This window comes from Phoca vitulina, unplaced genomic scaffold (assembly GCF_004348235.1).
Source record: "Phoca vitulina isolate PV1807 unplaced genomic scaffold, GSC_HSeal_1.0 scaffold14, whole genome shotgun sequence".
In the NCBI taxonomy this organism is placed as follows: Eukaryota; Metazoa; Chordata; class Mammalia; order Carnivora; family Phocidae; genus Phoca; species Phoca vitulina.
The window spans coordinates 40,411,156-40,433,128 of record NW_022589717.1 but is presented as its reverse complement, the minus strand read 5'-3'; the positions used below and the strand labels follow the sequence as shown (position 1 = coordinate 40,433,128).

The 21,973-nt window shown below is 36.8% G+C and overlaps 1 protein-coding gene across 1 annotated transcript in view; it reads right to left on the bottom strand.

Annotated features, from left to right (window-relative positions):
- TLL1 (tolloid like 1) overlaps positions 1-21,973 on the bottom strand; it is a 207,233-nt gene that overhangs the window by 95,807 nt on the left and 89,453 nt on the right. Inside the window, exons 5-6 of the mRNA XM_032413149.1 lie at positions 21,544-21,661; positions 12,703-12,881 (exon numbers count right to left, since the gene is read on the bottom strand). Coding sequence (XP_032269040.1) covers positions 12,703-12,881; positions 21,544-21,661 — 297 coding nt within the window. The remainder of the gene's footprint in view (positions 1-12,702; positions 12,882-21,543; positions 21,662-21,973) is intronic.

The following is a 21,973-nucleotide window of genomic DNA, read 5'->3' as shown; positions in this document are numbered from 1 at the left end:
GGCGGCTCAGATGGTTAAGCATCTGCCTTCAGCTCAGGTCATGATCTCCATGTCCTGGGACCGAGCCCCGCATCATGCTTCTGGCTCAGCAGGAAGTCTGCTTCTCCCTCTGCCTCTCCCCATGCTCTCTCTATATATCTTTTCAAATGAATAAATAAAATCTTAAAAAAAAAAGACCCAGCTTATAGTTTGTTTTTTTATATTATCTATTAAGTTCTATTTCATTTATTATTTCTGTCCTTCTACTAACTTTGGATTCATTTTTTTTCTTTTTCTAGTTCCTTTGGGTATAAAGTTAGATTGTTTGAGATTTTTTGTTTGTTTGTTTCTTGAGATGCCTGTATTGCTGTGAACTTAACCTCTTATAATTACTTTTGCTGTATCCCATAGATTTTGGTATATTTTATTTCTATTTTCCTTTGTCTCTAGATATTTTTCTAATTTCCTCTTTGAATTCTCCAATGACTCAGTGGTTGTTGAGTAACATGTTGTTTAATCTCCACATTTTTGTGTTTTTTTTTTTCATTTTTCTTCTTGTAATTGATTTCTAGTTTCACGCCATCATGGTCAGAAAAGACGCTTGATATGATTTCAATCTTGTTGAATTTACTGAAACTTGCTTTGCAACCTAACATGTGATCTATCCTGGAGAATGTTCCATGTGCACTTGAGAAGAAGGTGTATTCTACTTCTTTAGAATGGAATGCTCTGTATATCTACTAAGTCTTTCTTACCATATGTGTCATTTAAAGCCAATTCTTTCCTACTGATTTTGTGTCTGGATGATCTATCCATTGATGTAAGTGGGTTGTTAAAGTCCCCTACTTCTATTGTATTACTGTTAATTTCTCCCTTTAGGTATGTTAATACTTGTGTATTTAGGTGCTTCTATGCTGGTTGCATATACATTCATAAGTGTTATATCTTCTTGCCGTATTGATGCCTTTAACATTATGCAATGCCCTTTTTGTCTTTTATTAGCCTTTTAAAGCCTATTTTTGTCTATGAGTACAGCTAACCAGCTTTCTTTTCATTTGCATTTAAACAGAATATTTTTTTTTCCATTCCTTCACTTTCAGTCTGTGTGTGTTTAGTTCTTAAGTGAGTCTCTTATAGGCAGCATATAGATGCATATTTTTTAACTATTCAGTCTCTTTATATCTTTTGATTGCAGTATTTAGTCCATTTACGTGTAAAGTAATTATTGATAGGTATGTACTTATTGCCATTTTGTTGACCATTTTCTGGCTGTTTTTGTAATTCCTCTCTGTTCCTTTCTTCTCTTTCTCTCTATCCTTGTGGTTTGATATCTTTCCTCAGTGTTATATTTATATTCTTTTCTCATTTTATTTTGGATATTTACTATAAGTTTTTGTTTTGTGGTTACCGTGAGGTTCGCATATAACATTCCTATATATTTAATAGTCTATTTGAAGTTTGATAGCAACTTAAATTTGAATACATCCGAAAACTACATTTTACTCCACCCCCATATTTTGTTTTGGATATCACATTTTCAATCTTTTTATTTTATGTATCTTTTAACTGATTATTTTAGTTTTAATTAATCTGACTACCTTTTTCTTTTGACCTTCACACTAGCTTTATCAGTTATTAATCCACTACCTTTACTATATATTTACCTTTTCCAGTGACATTTTTATTTTCATATGTTTTATTGTCCTTAATTATCATCGTGTCTTTTCTGTTTAAAGAAGTCCTTTTACAGTTTCTTGTGAGGCCAATTTAAAGGTGATGAATTCTATTAGCTTTTGTTTGGAAAACTCTTTATCTCTCCTTTAATTCTGAATGATAGCCTTATTAGGTACAGTATTCTTGGTCAATTCTTTGTTTTCTTTTTTCCTTTCAATACTTTAAATAGGTCAGGCCACTCCTTCTGGCCTGCAAAGTTTCTTCTGAAAAATCTGCTGGGGGAGGAGCAAGATGGCAGAGGAGTAGGAGATCTGGATTTCGTCTGGTCACAGGAATTCAGCTGGAGAGGGATCAAACCATTCTGAACACCTATGAACTCAACAACTCTCTGAACAGAAAAGCGACCACTTTCTGGAAGGTAGGACATGTGGAGAAGTGAATGTGTGGCGATATTCAGGAGGATAGATGGCGGGGGAGGGGGCCTCCGTCAGCCGCTTCTGGCAAGTGATAGAGCAGCAGAGCACAAAATCAGAACTTTTAGAAGTCGGCTCCGCTGAGGGACATCGCTCCAATGGCTAAGCGGGGGGTGAAAGCCTCGCTGGGACAGTGTGGTCTCAGGACCCTCAGGGTCACAGAAAGACTGGGGGTGCCTGAATGCGGCAGAGCTCCCAGGTTTCGGATTATGGAAGCCAGGTGCAGAGACGGAGCCGAGGAGTGGGCTCTCAACCCAGGGTTGCCATAAACCATTATCCACGGCACAGTCGGGCCACTGCTCTTCCCACAGGGACCCAACAAGCAGCAGATCTGGGGAGACTCCCCTTCCTCCCCCAGGAGGAGTGGTGCAGGAGCGCAGCCCAGGGATCTGCTGGGTTTGAAGACTCCATACGGGGTCGGGTGCCAGAGATAGAAACACTCGGTCACAGGCCAGGTGAGCGCGGAGTGTGGCTGGAGACCAGGGAGAGGAGAGTGACTGACTGCTTTTCTCTAGGGGTGCACTGAGGAGTGGCGCCCCGAGTTCTCGGCTCCACTGGGGCGGAGATTGGGAGGCTGCCATTTTCACTCTCATCCTCCAAAGCTGTATGGAAAGCTTGCAGGGAACAAAAGTTCCCAAGAGCAAACCCGAGCAGATGACTTAGCCTGGACCCGGCCAGGGCGGGGTAATTCTGCCTCCCGCAAAGACATTTGGGAATCATGGCAACAGGCCCCTCCCCCAGAAGATCAGCCAGAACAGCCAGCCAAGACCAAGTTTACCGATCAATGAGAACAGCAGAACTCCAGCGCTAGGGGAATACTGCACATAGAATTCATGGCTTTTTTACCATGATTCTTTAGTCTTTCAAAGTTAATTTTTTTTAACTGTCTTTTTTTTTCCTTAATTTTTCTCTTTCCCTTTTTCAACAAACATCCTATTAATCCTTTTTTTAAAAAAATCTTCTTTATTTTTCATTTTTAGAGTCATATTCTAACCCTTCAGAGTAGTTACCCTTATTTTTGGTATATATATATAAGTTGTTCTCTCTTTAAAATTTTGGGATATACTTTCTTCTAACAGATCAAAATATACCCTAAATCTCTAGTATGTGGCATTGTTCCAGTCTCCTGCCTGATTACATTCTCTCCCCCCCTTTTTTTAATCCTCTTCTTTCTTTTTTCAACCAACTTCTTATCTTATCAATTCCTTTTATAAAATCTTTTATAATTTTCATCTTTACAGTCATATTCCATCCCTTCATCGTATTAACCCTTATTTTTGTACATATGTAAGTTTTTCTTTCTTTAAAATTTTGGGAAGCATTTTCTTCTAACAGACAAAAATATGCCCCAAATCTAGTGTGTGGCACTGATCTATGCACCAGCCTGATCATATTTGATCATATTCTGTTTTTGTTTTGTTTTGTTTTGTTTTTGTTTGTTTGTTTTTATTTTTTTCTTTTTCTTTTTTTTTTTTTTTTCTTCTTTTTTCTTTCTTTCCCTTTCTTATCACCCGGTTTCAGGTCTTTTCTGATTTGTTAAGTGTATATTTTCTGGGACGTTGTTACCCTGTTAGCATTTTGTTCTCTCATTCACCTATTCTCTGGACAAAATGACAAGATGGAAAAAATCACCTCAAAAAAAAGAAAAAGAGGCAGTACTGACTGCCAGGGACCTAATCAATATGGACATTAGTAAGATGTCAGAACTAGAGTTCAGAATGATGATTTTAAAGATACTAGCTGGGCTTGAAAAAAACATGGAAGGCATTAGAGAAACCCTTTCTGGAGAAATAAAAGAACTAAAACCTAACCAAGTCAAAATCAAAAAGGCTATTAATGAGGTGCAATCAAAAATGGAGGCTCTAACTGCTAGGATAAATGAGGCAGAAGAGAGAATTACTGATATAGAAGACCAAATGATGGAAAACAAAGAAGCTGAGAAAAAGAGAGATAAACAACTACTGGATTATGAGGGCAGAATTCGAGAGATAAGTGATACCATAAGATGAAACAACATTAGAATAATTGCGATCCCAGAAGAAGAAGAAAGAGAGAGAGGGGCAGAAGGTATATTGGAGCAAATTATAACAGAGAACTTCCCTAATTTGGGGAAGGAAACAGGCATCAAAATCCAGGAGGCACAGAGAACCCCCCTCAAAATGAATAAAAATAGGCCAACACCCTGACATCGACTAGTAAAACCTACAAGTCTCAGAGACAAAGAGAAAATCCTGAAAGCAGCTCGAGACAAGAGATCTGTAACCTACAATGGTAGAAACATTAGATTGGCAACAGACCTATCCACAGAGACCTGGCAGGCCAGAAAGGACTGGCAGGATATATTCAGAGCCCTAAATGAGAAAAATATGCAGCCAAGAATACTATATCCAGCTAAGCTGTCATTGAAAATAGGAGAGATAAAAAGCTTCCAGGACAAACAAAAACTACAGGAATTTGCAAACACGAAACCAGCCCTACAAGAAATATTGAAAGGGGTCCTCTAAGCAAAGAGAGAGCCTAAAACTAACATAGACCAGAAAGGAACACAGACAATATACAGTAACAGTCACCTTACAGGCAATACAATGGCACTAAATTCACATCTTTCAACAGTTACCCTGAATGTAAATGGGCTAAATGCCCCAATCAAAAGACACAAGGTATCAGATTGGATAAAAAAACAAGACCCATTGATATGCTGTCTGCAAGAGACTCATTTTAGACCCAAAGACACCCAGATTGAAAGTGAGGGGGTGGAAAGCCATACCATGCTAATGGACACCAAAAGAAATCTGGCATGGCAATCCTTATATCAGACGAATTAGATTTTAAACCAAAGACTGTAATAGGAGATGAGGAAGGACACTATATCCTACTTAAAGGGTCTATCCAACAAGAAGATCTAACAATTGTAAATATCTATGCCCCTAACATGGGAGCAGCTACTTATATAAGCCAATTAATAACAAACGCAAAGAAACACATCAACAACAATATAATAATAGTGGGGGGCTTTAACACCCTCCTCATTGAAATGGACAGATCATCTAAGCAAAAGATCAACAAGGAAATAAAGACTTTAAATGACACACTGGACCAAATGGACTTCACAGATGTATTCAGAACATTCTGTCCCAAAGCAACAGAATACACATTCTTCTCTAGTGCCCATGGAACATTCTCCAGAATAGATCACATCCTAGGTCACAAATCAGGTCTCAACTGGTACCAAAGGTTGGGATCATTCCCTGCATATTTTCGGACCACAATGCTTTGAAACTTGAATTCAGTCACAAGAGGAAAGTTGGAAAGAACTCAAATACATGAAGGCTAAAGAGCATCCTACTAAAGAATGAATGTGTAAACCATGAAATTAAAGAAGAATTAAAAAAATTCATGGAAACAAATGAAAATGAAAACACAACTGTTCAAAATCTTTGGGATACAGCAAAGGCAGTCCTAAGAGGAAAGTATATAGCAATACAAGCCTTTCTCAAGAAACAAGAAAGGTCTCAAATACACAACCTAACCCTACACCTAAAGGAGCTGGAGAAAGAACAGGAAATAAAGCCTAAACCCAGAAGGAGAAGAGAAATAATAAATATCAGAGCAGAAATCAATGAAATAGAAACCAAAAAGAACAGTAGAACAGATCAACAAAACTAGGAGCTGGTTCTTTGAATTAACAAGATTGATAAACCCCTGGCCAGACTTATCAAAAAGAAAAGAGAAAGGACCCAAATAAATAAAATCATGAATGAAAGAGGAGAGATCACAGCCAACACCAAAGAAATACAAACAATTACAAGAACATATTATGAGCAACTATATGCCAGCAAATTAGATAATCTGGAAGAAATGGATGCATTCCTAGAGATGTATCAACTACCAAAACTGAACCAGGAAGAAATAGAAAACCTGAACAGACCTATAACCACTAAGGAAATTGAAGCAGTCATCAAAAATCTCTCAACAAACAAAAGCCCAGGGTCAGATGGCTTCCCAGGCGAATTCTACCAAACATTTAAAGAAAAATTAATACCTATTCTTCTGAAACTGTTCCAAAAAATAGAAATGGAAGGAAAACTTCCAAACTTGTTTTATGAGGCCATCATTACCTTAATCCCCAAACCAGAAAAAGACCCCATCAAAAAGGAGAATTACAGACCAATATCCTTGATGAACATGGATGCAAAATTCTCACCAAAATACTAGCCAATAGGATCCAACAGTACATTAAAAGGATTATTCACCATGACCAAGTGACATTTATCCCTGGGCTACAAGGTTGGTTCAACATCTGCAAATCAGTCAATGTGATACAATACATTAATAAAAGAAAGAACAAGAACCATATGATCCTTTCAATAGATGCAGAAAAATCATTTGACAAAGTACAACATCCTTTCTTGATAAAAACTCTTCAGAGTATAGGGATAGAGGGTACATACCTCAAGATCATAAAAGCCATCTATGAAAAACCCACAGCGAATATCATTCTCAATGGGGAAAAACTGAGAGCTTTCCCCCTAAGGTCAGGAACACGGCAGGGATGTCCACTATCACCACTGCTATTCAACATAGTATTAGAAGTCCTAGCCACAGCAATCAGACAACAAAATAAATAAAAATCATCCAAATCAGCAAAGAAGAAGTCAAACTCTCACTCTTTGCAGATGATATGATACTTTATGTGGAAAATCCAAAAGACTCCACCCAAAACTGCTAGAACTCATACAGGAATTCAGTAAAGTGGCAGGATATAAAATCAATGCACAGAAATCAGTGGCATTCCTATACACCAACAACAAGACAGAAGAAAGAGAAATTAAGGAGTTGATCCCATTTACAATCGCACCCAAAACCATACGATACCTAGGAATAAATCTTACCAAAGCGGCAAAGAATCTGTACTCAGAATACTCTAAAATACTCATGAAAGAAATTGAAGAAGACACAAAGAAATGGAAAAACATTTCATGCTCATGGATTGGAAGAACAAATATTGTGAAGATGTCTTTGTTATCTAGAGCAATCTACACATTCAAAGCAATCCCTATCAAAATACCATCCACTTTTTTCAAAGAAATGGAACAAATAATCCTAAAATTTGTATGGAAGCAGAAAAGAACCCGAATAGCCAGAGGAATGTTGAAAAAGAAAAGCAAAGCTGGCGGCATCACAATTCCGGACTTCAAGCTCTATTACAAAGCTGTCATCATCAAGACAATATGGTACTGGCATAAAAACAGACACATAGATCAATGGAACAGAATAGAGAACCCAGAAATGGACTCTCAACTCTATGGTCAACTAATCTTCGACAAAGCAGGAAAGAATGTCCAATGGGAAAAAGACAGTCTCTTCAACAAATGGTGTTGGGAAAATGGGACAGCCACATGCAGAAGAATGAAACTGGACCATTTCCTTACACCACACACAAAAATAGACTCAAAATGGTTGAAAGACCTCAATGTGAGACAGGAGTCCATCAAAATCCTAAAGGAGAATACAAGGCAGCAACTTCTTTGACCTCAGCCGCAGCAACTTCTTCCTAGAAACATCGCCAAAGGCAAGGGAAGCAAGGGCAAAAATGAACTATTGGGACTTCATCAAGATAAAAAGCTTTTGCACAGCAAAGGAAACAGTCAACAAAACCAAAAGACAACCGACAGAATGGGAGAAGATATTTGCAAATGACATATCAGATAAAGGGCTAGTATCCAAAATCTATAAAGAACTTCTTAAACTCAACACCCAAAGAACAAATGATCCAATCAAGAAATGGGCAGAAGACGTGAACAGACATTTTTCCAAAGAAGACATCCAAATGGCCAACAGACACATGAGAAAGTGCTCAGCATCGCTCAGCATCAGGGAAATCCAAATCAAAACCTCAAAGAGATACAACCTCACACCAGTCAGAATGGCTAAAATTAACAAGTCAGGAAACGACAGATGTTGGCGGAGATGAGGAGAAAGGGGAACCCTCCTACACTGTTGGTGGGAATGCAAGCTGGTGCAGCCACTCTGGAAAACAGTATGGAGGTTCCTCAAAAAGTTGAAAATAGAGCTACCATACGATCCAGCAATTGCACTACTGGGTATTTACCCCAAAGATACAAATGTAGGGATCCAAAGGGGTACATGCACCCCGATGTTTATAGCAGCAATGTCCACAATAGCCAAACTGTGGAAAAAGCCAAGATGTCCATCGACAGATGAATGGATGAAGAAGATGTGGTATAGATATACAATGGAATACTATGCAGCCATCAAAAAGAATGAAATCTTGCCATTTGCAACAACGTGGAAGGAACTGGAGGGTATTATGCTGAGCAAAATAAGTCAATCAGAGAAAGACATGTATCATATGACCTCACTGATATGAGGAATTCTTAATCTCAGGAAACTGATGGTTGCTGGAGTGGTGGGGGGTGGGAGGGATGGGTTGCCTGGGTGATAGACATTGGGGAGGATATGCTATGGTGAGCGCTGTGAATTGTGTAAGACTGTTGAATCACAGACCTGTACCTCTGAAACAAATAATACATTATATGTTAAAAAAAAAAAAAAAAGAAAAGAAGAAGAAGATAGCAGGAGGGGAAGAATGAAGGAGGGGAATGGGAGGGGGAGATGAACCATGAGAGACTATGGACTCTGAGAAACAAACTAAGGGTTCTAGAGGGGAGGGAGGTGGGGGGATGGGTTAGCCTAGTGATGGGTATTAAGGAGGGCACATTCTGCATGGAGCACTGGGTATTATATGCAAACAATGAATCATGGAACACTACATCAAAAACTAATGATGTAATGTATGGTGATTAACATAACATAATAAAAAAAAAAAGAAAAAAAAATTATCTGCTGATAGCCTTATGGGATTTCCCATGTATGTAACAAGCTTGTTTCTCTTGCTATTTTTAAGATTATCTCTTCATATTTTACTTTCAATGTTTTAATTATAATTATAATTAACTTAATTATAATGTGTTCATCTTGTTTGGAACTCTATGGGCTCTTTGGGTTCATCTTGTTTGGAACTCTATGGGCTTCCTGTTTCTGGGTGCCTGTTTCCATTCCCAGATTAGGGAAGTTTTCATCCATGATTTCTTTAAAATAAATTTTATGTCACTTTCTCTCTCTTTTCTCCTTCTAGGACACCCATATGCAGATATTATTCTGCTTAATGTTGTCCCATAAGTCCCTTAAGGTATCCCACCTTTTTAAATTCTTTTTTCTTTTTGCAACTCTCTCTGGGTAAGTTTCATTGCTTTGTCTTCCAGTTCATCGAACCATTTTTCTGTTTTTTCCAGTCTGCTGTTGAACTCCTCTAGTGTATTTTTCATTGGTTACTGTATTCTTAAGCTCTGTAACTTCTATTTGGTACTTTCTTATATTTTCTATCTCTTAAGTTCTCATTGTATTCATCCATTCTTCTCCCTAGGTCAGTGAGCATCTTTATAACCATTATTTTGAACTCTTTATCAGGTAGATTACTTATCTCTGTTTCATTAAGGTCATTTTCTGAGGTCTTTATCTTTCATTTGAAACATATGCCTCTGCCTTGTTTTGCCTAATTATCAGAACAGCTACCTCTCCCAGTCTTGAAGAATTGGCCTTGTGTAGAAGATGATGTGTGAGGCCCAGGAGCAATCGCTCTGGCTACTAGAGCCAGACACTCCAGAGGTATCCCCTCTGTGGGGTGCATGCACCAGCCAGCTGTGGCAGAGCCATGGTTGTGGCACAGAAGGAAGCGAGATACTGGCCTGGCAGTGGTTTGACTATGGCACAGGAGGGGTGGGACACTTGCCTAGCTGGGGTAAATCTGTGGCTTGGAAAGGTAGGTCTCTTACCTGGCTGGCTGTGACATGGTTCTGGTGTGATGCAGGGTGCTCTCCCAACTGGCTATGGCAGAGCTGGCACATGGTGAGGTGTGGTACACCTACCTGCACTAGCAGGTTACAGGGAGATTGCCAAAATAACACCCACCAGTATTGGCATTAGCAAGGTAGAATGAGATTGCAAAAATGCACCTGCCAGTGCTTCTGTCCCTGGAGAGAGTCCCAACATGCTTCTGCCTCTCTAGTGATCACTTTAAAATTAGTAATTGGGTCTGCTTCACATACGTACCAGGTGTTTTCAAACTGCTGTTTTTTTGCTGGGTCCTGGGGTGACTGAGTCCCCACATGTAAGTCCCTTCAGGGCAGGTTCTCTGTTCCCTACAGCCTCCCTACAGTTGTTTCTTCTCCTGGATATAATCCCTGATGGTCTTATGTTTGGGGCAGGGGGGCTCATCTTTCCAGTACAGGACCCAAAAATTGTGGTGTCAACCTCTAGCTTCTCAGGAGAAAGTGCTGTACTTTGGGAATCTCTCCTCATTATGGGTCATCATGTCTAGAATTGGAGTTTTGGGCAGCAGGTGTGTCTCTACCTCTCTTACCCATCTCCTCATAGCCCTTTTATCCTTTGTTGTGGAGGCACAATGTTCATCCAGTTATCAGGATTTTTTCAGAGAAATTACTCCATGTGTAGGAGTAGTTTGTTGTGTCCATGGGAGGAGGTGAGTTCAGGTTATTCCTACACTGCCATCTTGAACCACCCACTCCTCTTCTCCTACTTTATCATTCTTGAAATGATCTCTTTCCTGGGACATCACATTCAGTGATTCTTCTAACTCTTGACCAAACCTTCTTAGTCTTTTGGAGGATTTTCTGCAAAATGTTGCTTAATTATTGCTATTCCCTATTTCCTATCCTTAGCTGTATTTTTATTCTCCCTTCAGGGTTTCCCTAGATAGTCAAATATACCATGAAATTTCTATTTCTAGATATAGCCTAAATTTTAGACTCACTTTTGCTTTGTGTACTATACATCTCCATTTAGATAATCCAAAGGCTTCTCAAAATCAACGATATGCTAAATAAAACCATTATTTCTCTTTCTTACTTTAAAAAACATGTTGCTTTATCCATATTTCTTCCTTCATCTAATGGTGCCACCATTCATCCTGTTGCCTAAAAATAAAACCTTGAAGATTTTCCCTCATATGTTAGTGTTCCTCTTAAAATATTTTTGAAAGGTTATTCCCTTATTCTTGAATTGCACTTCCTTGACTAAGGACTTAGTCATCTTTTATAAACTACTTATTTAATTTTCTTATAGATTTCCTTAAGTTCATCCTCCCTACCTCCACTTCTCCATTCTCAGTTATGATCCCAAAGCTGAAAGAATTATTGTTTTCCTTTTTTTTAATCTGAACTTGTTCTGCTTTCAATCCTCGATTATTCTCCAGTAGCTAAAAATAAAAACTAAGTTCCCTAGCTTCGTATAGAAGATCCCCTATAATTCAACCTCCTTTGGTAATTACCAACTAATCTCCCACTTGCAACTTAACCATGCAGCCATAATGAGCAAATAAAAATTATTCAATTTTCTATAATTATAGCTATCATCATGATGTTTTTTCAGCTTAGAAATTCTTTCTTCTGTGCATTTTGAACACTTATACTTTACTTCTAAATTTCAGTTCCTTTGTGACATCTCCCTTGACTTGCCAAGGCATTTTGTCATATGTTACTTGGACTTTGTGGTATTTTCACCATATGACTATTATCACTTTTCTCACCCACTTGCAGTCATTTATGTATATGCACATACCCCACATTAAGCTTTGTATTTTTCATGACAGCATTTTCAACATCTAATAATGCCTCAATAAATAATTAACACCAAATATGTGATGAGCAAATAAATAGATCAATACTTTTAATTACAAGAAAGTCTAAGGAATTCAATGTTTGTAACTTAAAACTTGCCATGAATAAGGAAATAAGGACGCATTTTTACTTTCCTAATGCTTGAAATCCATATAACTTCATAAGGCAATTCCAAAAAACAGAATTTTTCTTTTGGTAACTGAAACGTAATCTTTATTAATTTATGAAAGTTAAATAAAAAGCTTTAAAATAAGGCTATTATCACATATCAACTATCAGAGAAAATTAAATTTTAATTATATATGATATTTCAACTACTGAAAAAAATCTTAAGAATTTATCTTTAGGGTAGTTTAAGAAGAATTCTCAAAGAAACTATTTAGACTACCCTGGAAATGACTCATTTCCCCGAAATTTTCTCCAGAAATGTCCCTGGTATAATACAGATTTCTATGGTAGCAGCATGTTTCATGCCAAACCCTGGATCCTTTCTAAATCTCTACCACATAGATTATAGAGCTAAGTAGTAAAAATGCTTTAAAAATTAAATAATATTAATTTATGGTTCAATAGCCTACACCCATTCTCGGAAAGCACAGAAGTTTGAAATAAAACAGCTAAACCTTAAGAAAAGAAAGCAAACCAAAAATGCATATAAAATCACCCAGTCTAAAGGAAAAAAAAATTAAAAATGTAACATCATCATGAGTATATTTTTTATCCAGCAAAATGCTGATTCTACCATATCAAAAAAATCAGTTCACACTTTTTAAGAAAAAGTTAAATCATAAATAGTATAAACACAACTAAAAGATATTCCATCAACCTTAAACCCAACATATTCTGAAGCCTCTCACCTGGCTGGATGTTTTCTCTTATGATAGTGACATGGTTATCTCGATCTGGTCGTGTGTGTTCATGCCAAAAGCCTATCACATGGCCCAATTCATGAACAACAATTCCAAATTTATCACAGTTCTTGCCAATAGAGATTGCCTGGGGTCCATTTCCCCGCCGACCTACATAGGAGCAGCATCTGCAATAAAGGAAAAAAACAGAGATGGTGGTGGCAATGATAGATTAATTACAGTACAGTGAAACTTGTCAAGAATTATGATCAACTACAAAGTCCAACACATTCAGAGGCAGAGTAGCCTAGTCCTGGTAAATGTATAGACAACAAAAGTCTCCACATAATCACTGGAAGTGCTTTTTCACTAATTCATACATTAGAAGATATGCCTTAAATCATTATTAGGAGTGTTCAGAAGATATCAGAAAATAAAATATCTATGATGGTGATTAATGGGCTTTAAACATATAAACTCAAGATTTACTAACCCACAATTATGTCTAATACAGTTTTTTAGTTTCACAATCCGTCTACATTATTTAGGTAACTACTTTGTCACTGTGGTTATCTGGAAATAATCCATTATTTCAGTTTTGAATATAAAAACAAAGTTTATTTTCCCCTTTAAGAAAAATAGAATTAGGGGTGCCTGGGTGGCTCAGTTGGTTAAGTGCCTGACTCTTGGTTTTGGCTCAGGTCATGATCTCAGGGTTGTGAGATCGAGCCCCGTGTCAGGCTCCACGTTTCGTGCAGAATCTGCTTAAGATTCTCTCTCTCTCTCTCCCTTTCCCTCTACCCTTTATCCCCCCTAAAAAAAGAAAAAGAAAAAGAAAAAAAAGAACGAAAGAAAGATGGTTAATCAATAAAGGAGTTATTTTTCCTACTCATGGGAGAATTTATTATGAAGAAGAAGAAATCTTTTAAAAGGGATCAATGGAGGAAAATTAGTTTCAAAAGATAAATTTCCTAAGGTTAATAGCTAACTGGTGGAGAAAAACTAACAACTGGTAGAATTATGAGATTTGCAAATATAAATAAAATTATATCTAAAACTTAAATAATTGGGGTTTACATTAAAATAGGTTTATATATAGGATCACCACTTGAGACAGCAATAGAGGGCAGTAAATAATAATCATGATGCACAAGACACCAAACACTGAGAAAAATGTCAAAAATTAATTGCCCAAACATTAAAAGGAATTTCACAAATTTTCAGTTTCCAAAGTAAGTATATTTGATAGTCCTTTTGATTGTTCACAAATACAAATATTTTTCATTCCAATTATTTCTTTGGGCTTTAAATGCCTTAAGCATCTGAACCTACACCATACACTTATTTATGAATCTATTATAACAATTAATGAAGCTTAATAAATCAATAATAGAAAAAAAGAGGTAACTGATAGGGAAAAAAATCACGAAATTTTGGTTTTGCCCCAATTTTTAATACTATGCTTCAATCTATACACAGATATTTATTGCATACCCAAATAATAAACTATTAGATGTAGGAAAACACAAAATTTGCAAATTTTGGAGAGATTTAAACCGAATCATTTGCTACCATAGAGCAACAGTAGTTAAACTAAAATATCTGATGATTATATAGCAACTAAATTACACACACTGAGTCATTCTTGCTGGTTATATTCAAAGAAGAAAATACTTTGCAAATCAAAATCTGGGAGATAGTAAAGCAATGTGGTCAACTTATTTAATCTAAAACACCTTTTTTAAGCATAATTTCATGCATAGCAATTTCCAATAAATAAGATGGATTCCATAACAGAAAACAAAAATATATTTTCCACTGACTTTTATAATGATCCTGTGAAAGAAGAAAAATGTGGTGGTTTGATTCCTCTTGTTCTAGGGAGAGAATAACTCTGGATGCTAAGATGAAAAAATAACTAAATACATGCACATATAATTAGGTATGGAATGACAGGGTAATATGTGAGGTTTATAAAAATGTGGTTTAAACACGTCTAGGTATTATCTTAGTTTCAAATATCACTCAGGTTGATGCCATTTTCTTGTATATAGCTGTTGATTTTTTTTATTTCTAATTTGTGTGCTGCTTTTAAAACTTGGCCACTGTAAGATCTATCTGTCCTCTCAAGAAAAACTTTCACCATCTATAGGAGGCCACACTTCTCCCTACGCCATAGATAGTAATCAGGTAACCTAAAACCTGCTATTCCTTACTTTTGCCTCAGACTGGAGGACCAAAGCACCTTTAGATTTTGCCTGTTAGATGATCTATCATGACATCACAAAGATGTCCTCCCCACAGCAGTCTTTTCTCAACATTGAGATAATTTAAAAATTTAAAGTCATATTATGACTCTTCTCTACCCAATATTCTCCAATGGTTCTATGGCACATTGTGTCAATGTTCAAAAATATTCATTACCCCTCACTGGAAGATAATCATACTTCCTTACTCCACTGATGTTGAGTTCGGTCATGTGACTTGCTCTGGATAATGTCATGTGAGCACGAACTCTTTGTATAATTTCTGGAGAGAATCTTTAATAGTCAATATATTTGGCAATATTGTCTCTGTTTCATCTGCCACAAATGCAAAGTTCTAAAGAAAGGTTCCTCCATCAGACTGAATACTAAAGTGATAACTCTGGAGAGAGACACAGCCAACCAGTGATGGACAGGCAGTACAAACAAACAAGGAATGGATGTTTGTTACTTGAAGCCACTGGGATTGAAGGGTCGTGTATTAAATGAATCATGTCAGCTTACTAATACAAGCTTTCTCTTTTACTCAGAGGAAAATCTGGAGTACTTACAAATAACTGTAAGATCCCACATGATCTTCACACACAAATGTCTTACCATCCAGTCCCATCTCTTACTACTGTCCCTGCAACTCACTCCTCCTGAGCCATGCAGTGTCCTGGCTGTGCCTTCAGCATACAGACATGCTCTTGCCTTAAAGCCTTTTTCCTGGCTATTTCTTCTTTCGGGACCTCTGTTCTCCCACATAGCATATGGCTCATTTCATCTTCTTTTTCAAGATTTTGTGCAAATGCCTTTCTATCCCATTTATATTGCTTTCCTTTTTGTCCTAGAACTTAGAGTCTATTAATACATTTTATATTTCATTGATTTTCATGTTTTTTTCTGACTCCCCATCCTAGAACGTAAGCTATTTGTGGGCAGACAACTTAACATGTTTTGTATACAGATATCTCTAGCCCCGAAAATATAGTCAGGCCCATAGTACAGCTCAGTAGATACAGAGAACAGGTTGGAAGTTGCAAGCACTTGGGGTGGGAGGTGGGAGGGTGGGCCAAGTGAGTGAAGGGGGTCAAAATGTACAAACTTCCAGTTATAAGATAAATAAGTCCTGGGGATATAATGTACAGCATGGTGACTAAAGTTAATAATACTGTATCATATACTTGAAAATTGCTAAGAGAGCAGATCTAAAAGTTCTCATCACAAGAAAATAAAAGTGTTGCAACTATGTGGGGTGATGCCTGTTAACTAAATTTATTGTGGGAATCATTTCATAAAGTATGCATATATCAACTCATCACAGTATACACCTTAAAGGAATACAGTGTTCTATGTCATTTATATTGTAATAAAACTGGAAAAAGATCATTTTTGAAATAAATTAATTAATAAATATTTGCTGAAAGAACAGATCTCATAAGTGCAGGAGAGAGCTAAGACTTTGGTGGTTAGCAGGGAGCATTCAAAGCAATGGTGAAGATGCTTATGGCCAGGGATTAAAAATGCTCTTCCTGAGATACCTCCCTCCACCTGGCTCTCCACTTTTTCCATTGGTGTGATTCTACAAATTATCTAATAATCCAACAAGTCATTTTTTTCTGCTTAAATTAATTAGCCTCCATTGTTTGCAAGCAAGAATCCTAGCTAGCATACCTCCTCTGCCTGACTATAATCTTCTTGCAGAGAAAAACACCTCACATTCAATTTTATAGTCCCAAAAATTAGTATAGTAAGTGGCACAAAATGAAAATTCAGTAGGTAAGGATGAATAAGTGACTGTTGCCATAATCTGAATATCCAAACTGACCAAATTTAAACACAATTTAAAACACAAAATCTAGAAAATAGCTAAATAAGTTAACCCTAAGTTTATTTGTTTGGTTAGTTGTTTTTAAGGAATCATTAAAAATTAGCAGATAGGAAAAAAGTAAGATTGTTCAAGAAACTATCTAGTAGGGGATAGAGGACATTCATGCATTAAAGACCTAAATATGAGACCTAAAACCACAAAAATCCTAGAGGAGAACATAGGTAGTAAACTCTTTGACATTGGCTATAGCAACTTTTTTCTAGACAGGTCTCCTAAGGCAAAGGAAACAAAAGCAAAAATGAACTATTGGGACTACAACAAAATAAAAAGGATTTGCACAACGAAGGAAACAGTCAACAAAACTAAAAGGCAACTTACTGAATGGAGAAGATATTTGCAAATGACATATCTGATAAAGGGCTACTATCCAAAATATGTAAGAACTTATAAAACTCAACACCAAAAAGAGCAAAGAATCCAATTAAAAAATGGGCAGAAGACATGAACATTCATCCAAAGAAGACATTCATATAGCCAACAGACACATGAAAAGATTTCATCATCACTCACCATCAGAAAAATGCAAATCAAAACGACAATGAGATATCACCTCACACCCATCAGAATGGCTAAAATCAACAACACAAGAAACAAGAAGTGTTGGAGAGGATGTGGAGAAAAAGTAATCCTCATGCACTCTTGGTGGGAATGCAAACCGGTGCAGCCACTCTGGAAAACAGTATGGAGGTTCCTCAAGAAGTTAAAAATAGAACTACCCTCCAATGTAACAATTGCACTACTTATTTACCCAAAGAATACAATATCACTAAATCAAAGGGATACACGCACCTCTGTGTTTACAAAAGCATTATTTACAATACAATAGCCAAGATATGGAAGCAGCCAAGTGTCCATCGACTGATGAATGGATAAACAAGAGGTGGTATATATACACAATGGAATACTATTCAGCTATAAAAAAGAATAAAATCTTGTTATTTGCAATGACATGGATGGAGCTAGCGAGTATCATGCTAAGTGAAGTAAGTCAATCAGAGAAAGACAAATACTATATGATTTCACTCACATGTGGAATTTAAGTAAAATAAATGAGCAAAGGGATAAAGAGAAAGAGAGAGAGAAACTAAGCAACAGACTCTTAACTATAGTAAACAAACTGATGGTTACCAGAGGGAAAGAGGGTAAGGATTGGGCTAAGCAGGTGATGGGGATTAAGGAGGCCACTGGTTGTGATGAGCACCAGGTGATGTATAGAATTGTTTAATCACTATAATTGTACACCTGAAACTAATGTAACAGTGTAAAAAAAAAAAAAAAAAAAAAGTTACACTTTAAAAAAGAGAATATTCAGCAATATAAAGTTGCATAGTAGACAAAGGTAATAAATTCAGCTATATAAATTTCTGACTTACAAAGAAATAAATCAAACAAGTTTTTATAAAGTGATCTTACATTTTGCTGATAATAATCATCTTGTGAAATAAATGTCACTGATGACAATAAATATTCATTGAAAAAATATTTATAGTTAAGTTCAAACTTTTTGCCAACAGAGGGAAAGGACACAATACCAAAATCCAATAGGAGCGTTATGCATTTGACTTGACATAGATCTCACTGCAGTAGCCCTCAGTGTTTTGTGTAACACCAGATGCCAAACTCTTTAATAATTTTGATTAACTTTTATGAGATATAAATGTAGCATTATCATAGAAAAAAATCACCATAATGATAAAATAACTGTTTCATGAAATCATGTTTAATAATGGTAATTCCAAATGAAATTTAGAAGTCACAAAACGGTTAGAATGATTAGCAAGCCAATGACCAATTCCTATAAAATGTATCATCCTTCCTATCATTGAAAATACAGTATAAGGAAACTGAATACAAAACAAATCACCAAATGCAACATTACTACTATAACAGTCACAATTACATGTATATATAAATACTCAAAAGTTTGATTTCAGGAGTGCAACTACAGATTGAAGGATTTGAGGGCAATTCACAACTTCAGTTTCCATTTCTCTAAAATCATTAAAGTCGTCGTTAACGTACATGCTCTTCAATACCTCTAAATTCTTCCATTCTTTCCTTCTAGAATTACATATGATGTGCTTTAGCTGATGTGTAAATTGTCAATATTTTCTTGATCACCTATCTATAAAGCAGCGCGCTGGGTGCCCCGAGGGACGAAGAGATAAGCAACCTGTCATCCCAGATGAAGGCAGACACGTGAGCCAATGGTGGCAATGTAACTAGTACAGCTGAAGGTAGAGCAAAGTCGCACTGAGGGCAGCTCAGAAATGGGCGAGAAAGAAATATGTGAACGATTTCCACTGATGAAAATGGAAGCAAAGGCATTCCAAGGAAGCAGAAAAACACAAGCAAACACATGAAGAAAGAATAGAGAATGGGGAAAAATAGTTTAGCAGGATAAAACAAGTAAAATGAAAAACTTTGAAAAAAGCCAAATTAATGAAAGAAAATGAGTATAAATACGAGTTTGCTACAAACAGAAATTTATTGATAAGATAATGAATGCCAGTGTTTTGTTTGTATTTGCTTTAGAAAATTGAAGGGTGGTAAAGATAAAGGAAAGATATATTGATCTGAATACATTATGTATTTAGAAATATGTAAGCTGAGCTATAACCATTCCTATTAGATAGCCAGAAGGAAGGAAGATTTGGACCTTTTAAATATTAAATAGATATTAAGAACTAGGAGGCATTTCAAATGTAACCAAAACTTGTGAAGATAAAATTTAGTAATTTGGAAGAAAACATTACTTGAATAAGTCAAAACTAAAAAATTATGGCATTATCCAAAACTATATAGAAAGGTAATAATGTAGGGGCGCCTGGGTGGCTCAGTCGTTAAGCGTCTGCCTTCGGCTCAGGTCATGACCCCAGGGTCCTGGGACCGAGTCCCGCATCGGGCTCCCTGCTCTGCGGGAAGCCTGCTTCTCCCTCTCCTGCTCCCCCTGCTTGTGTTCCCTCTCTCGCTATGTCTCTATCTGCCAAATAAATAAATAAAATCTTAAAAAAAAAAAAGAAAGGTAATAATGTATACTTTTTCTTAATGTCACTCAGATAGGGTCAAAAGTAAAATCCATTACTTTTTAAGTGAGGTTAAATCTTCTAGGAATATGTGATAGAACAAAGCCAGATGACACAATCCTCCCCCAATACCCAGTGACATATATATTTTCTCCCCAAAAAATATATGTGATTGGGGCAAGAACTCTTTCCTCCAAATGAATGAAGCATTTATTTTTACTTCCCTATATAAACTATACTAGAGGGTATTCAAATAGTTTGAGCTGATCAGAGAAAATTCCTCTTTGTAGAGGAGTCCAGCTAATAAATGTAGAAGGACTAAAAGGAAAGAACAACATTAGCAAATCACTATTTTGCAATGATGGGAACTTTTACAATGGAGGGACTGGGCCATCACCCCTGGAATCCACTGATCAACAGCAGCATCGCTGAAGTGCTAGGTCCCAGCACATGTGCCTCCTGAGGGGATGCGATGTCAAGGAGACAGCAAACCCTACTGAGTATTCTTCCTGAGCAAGCAAAGTTCTATCTGAGTTTAATCAAATATTTAAATGTAATTTCCAACTAACTAGAGATAGAGGAGAGAGAAGTTTGAGACCTTTCACAGTAAAAAGGCTTTAACTATACAGTGTTGCTTGGAGAACTGCTATTACTGTAACTTGGCTAGATTATGGGATGTGGTGGCAGAAGAGGCTGCACGTGGAAGTTGTGGTAAGTTCATGGCATTCTTTAAATGTTATATCAAGGAATTTGGATTTTATTCTCAGGCTAACATTTCCCAAAATGTGTTCCAGGATACTGATGTATGTTCTTCACTCTTAAAAGAGTGGCATGGATGTTCCGTTTTTTAAGTGAGTTTAAAAAACACTGTATTCTACATTCTCTTTGATGGGTTGAATATTCATAATGTCATTAGCACATTGCTGCAGAAATATCTACTGAAATTTAACACAGCATTTCACAACTTACGGAACAGTGGTTTTGGTTTTTTTTGTTTGTTTTTTACATTTTTTTATTATTATGTTATGTTAATCACCATACATTACATCATTAGTTTCTGATGTAGTGTTCCATGATTCACTGTTTGCATATAACACCCAGTGCTCCAGAACAGTTGTTTTGGAGAGTATTTGTTATCATCCCGTAAGAAGCCAATCTAGAAAGCAGCACTCTACGAGGAAGCACTGAAGAATCCACAAAAAAGGGTGGTGTCTTGCTCTGACTGGTATTCTTTGAAGATAATTCTAGTGGCAGTAAATTGATGAGGGAAGACAGTCAAGCATTTGGAATAGGTCAGGTGTGACATGACAAAGACATGAATGGATTGAGGCAATGACATGGGATGGAGGTAGAAATCAAAAGATACAGTGAATATCAATGGAATCTTACTGCATAAATTTTAGAGGGAGCTCAAGAGAATCACCAGACGATATTATTGACGGTGGTGATACCATTATTATAGTTGCAACACGAGGAGAAGTAGTTGACGTGGTGGGGAAATACACTTGAGGTAGATGTACAAAGGTCTATGATCAAAGACTATATTTATTCAAAATATATTTTCTTATGTAAAATTCACACTTTCTCATGGGCAAAATGCTAAGCAAATATTAAGAAATGAATCCTACCTCTGGATTTTCTTTTTCCTCTTCTACACTTACTTAAGTCATTCCCTGGTTCTACTTACCCACAAGGTCTATACGTGAATACAATGTAACTCTCTTCATCACTTCTTTCAATAAAAGTCACACATGTGTGCTTTTCCCAGTGCCTCATGGCCTGCTTGAACATGGCTCGCTGACTGCCTAGAAAAATGGCAGGATGTTAATAAAACAAAGTCTCTGCCTTAGGGAGCAGTGCTACATGCTGGCTCCTCCATCCTGAGTCCGACTAGGCAGTTCGGATGACATCACTCTCGTCAACCAACAAATACTAGCCTAGAGCACCACAAGTGATCACTCTTAAGAATGGTCACTCACCTTATAATCAGAAGGTTCAAGTTCACTATCTCTACAAATATGTGTGTGTGTAAAAGGCTCTATCAACGGGACATATGTTCTTCCTGTCAGTTGAAGAGAAATCAGCTTCCTGGATTGATGGGCACATTTGAAACTCAG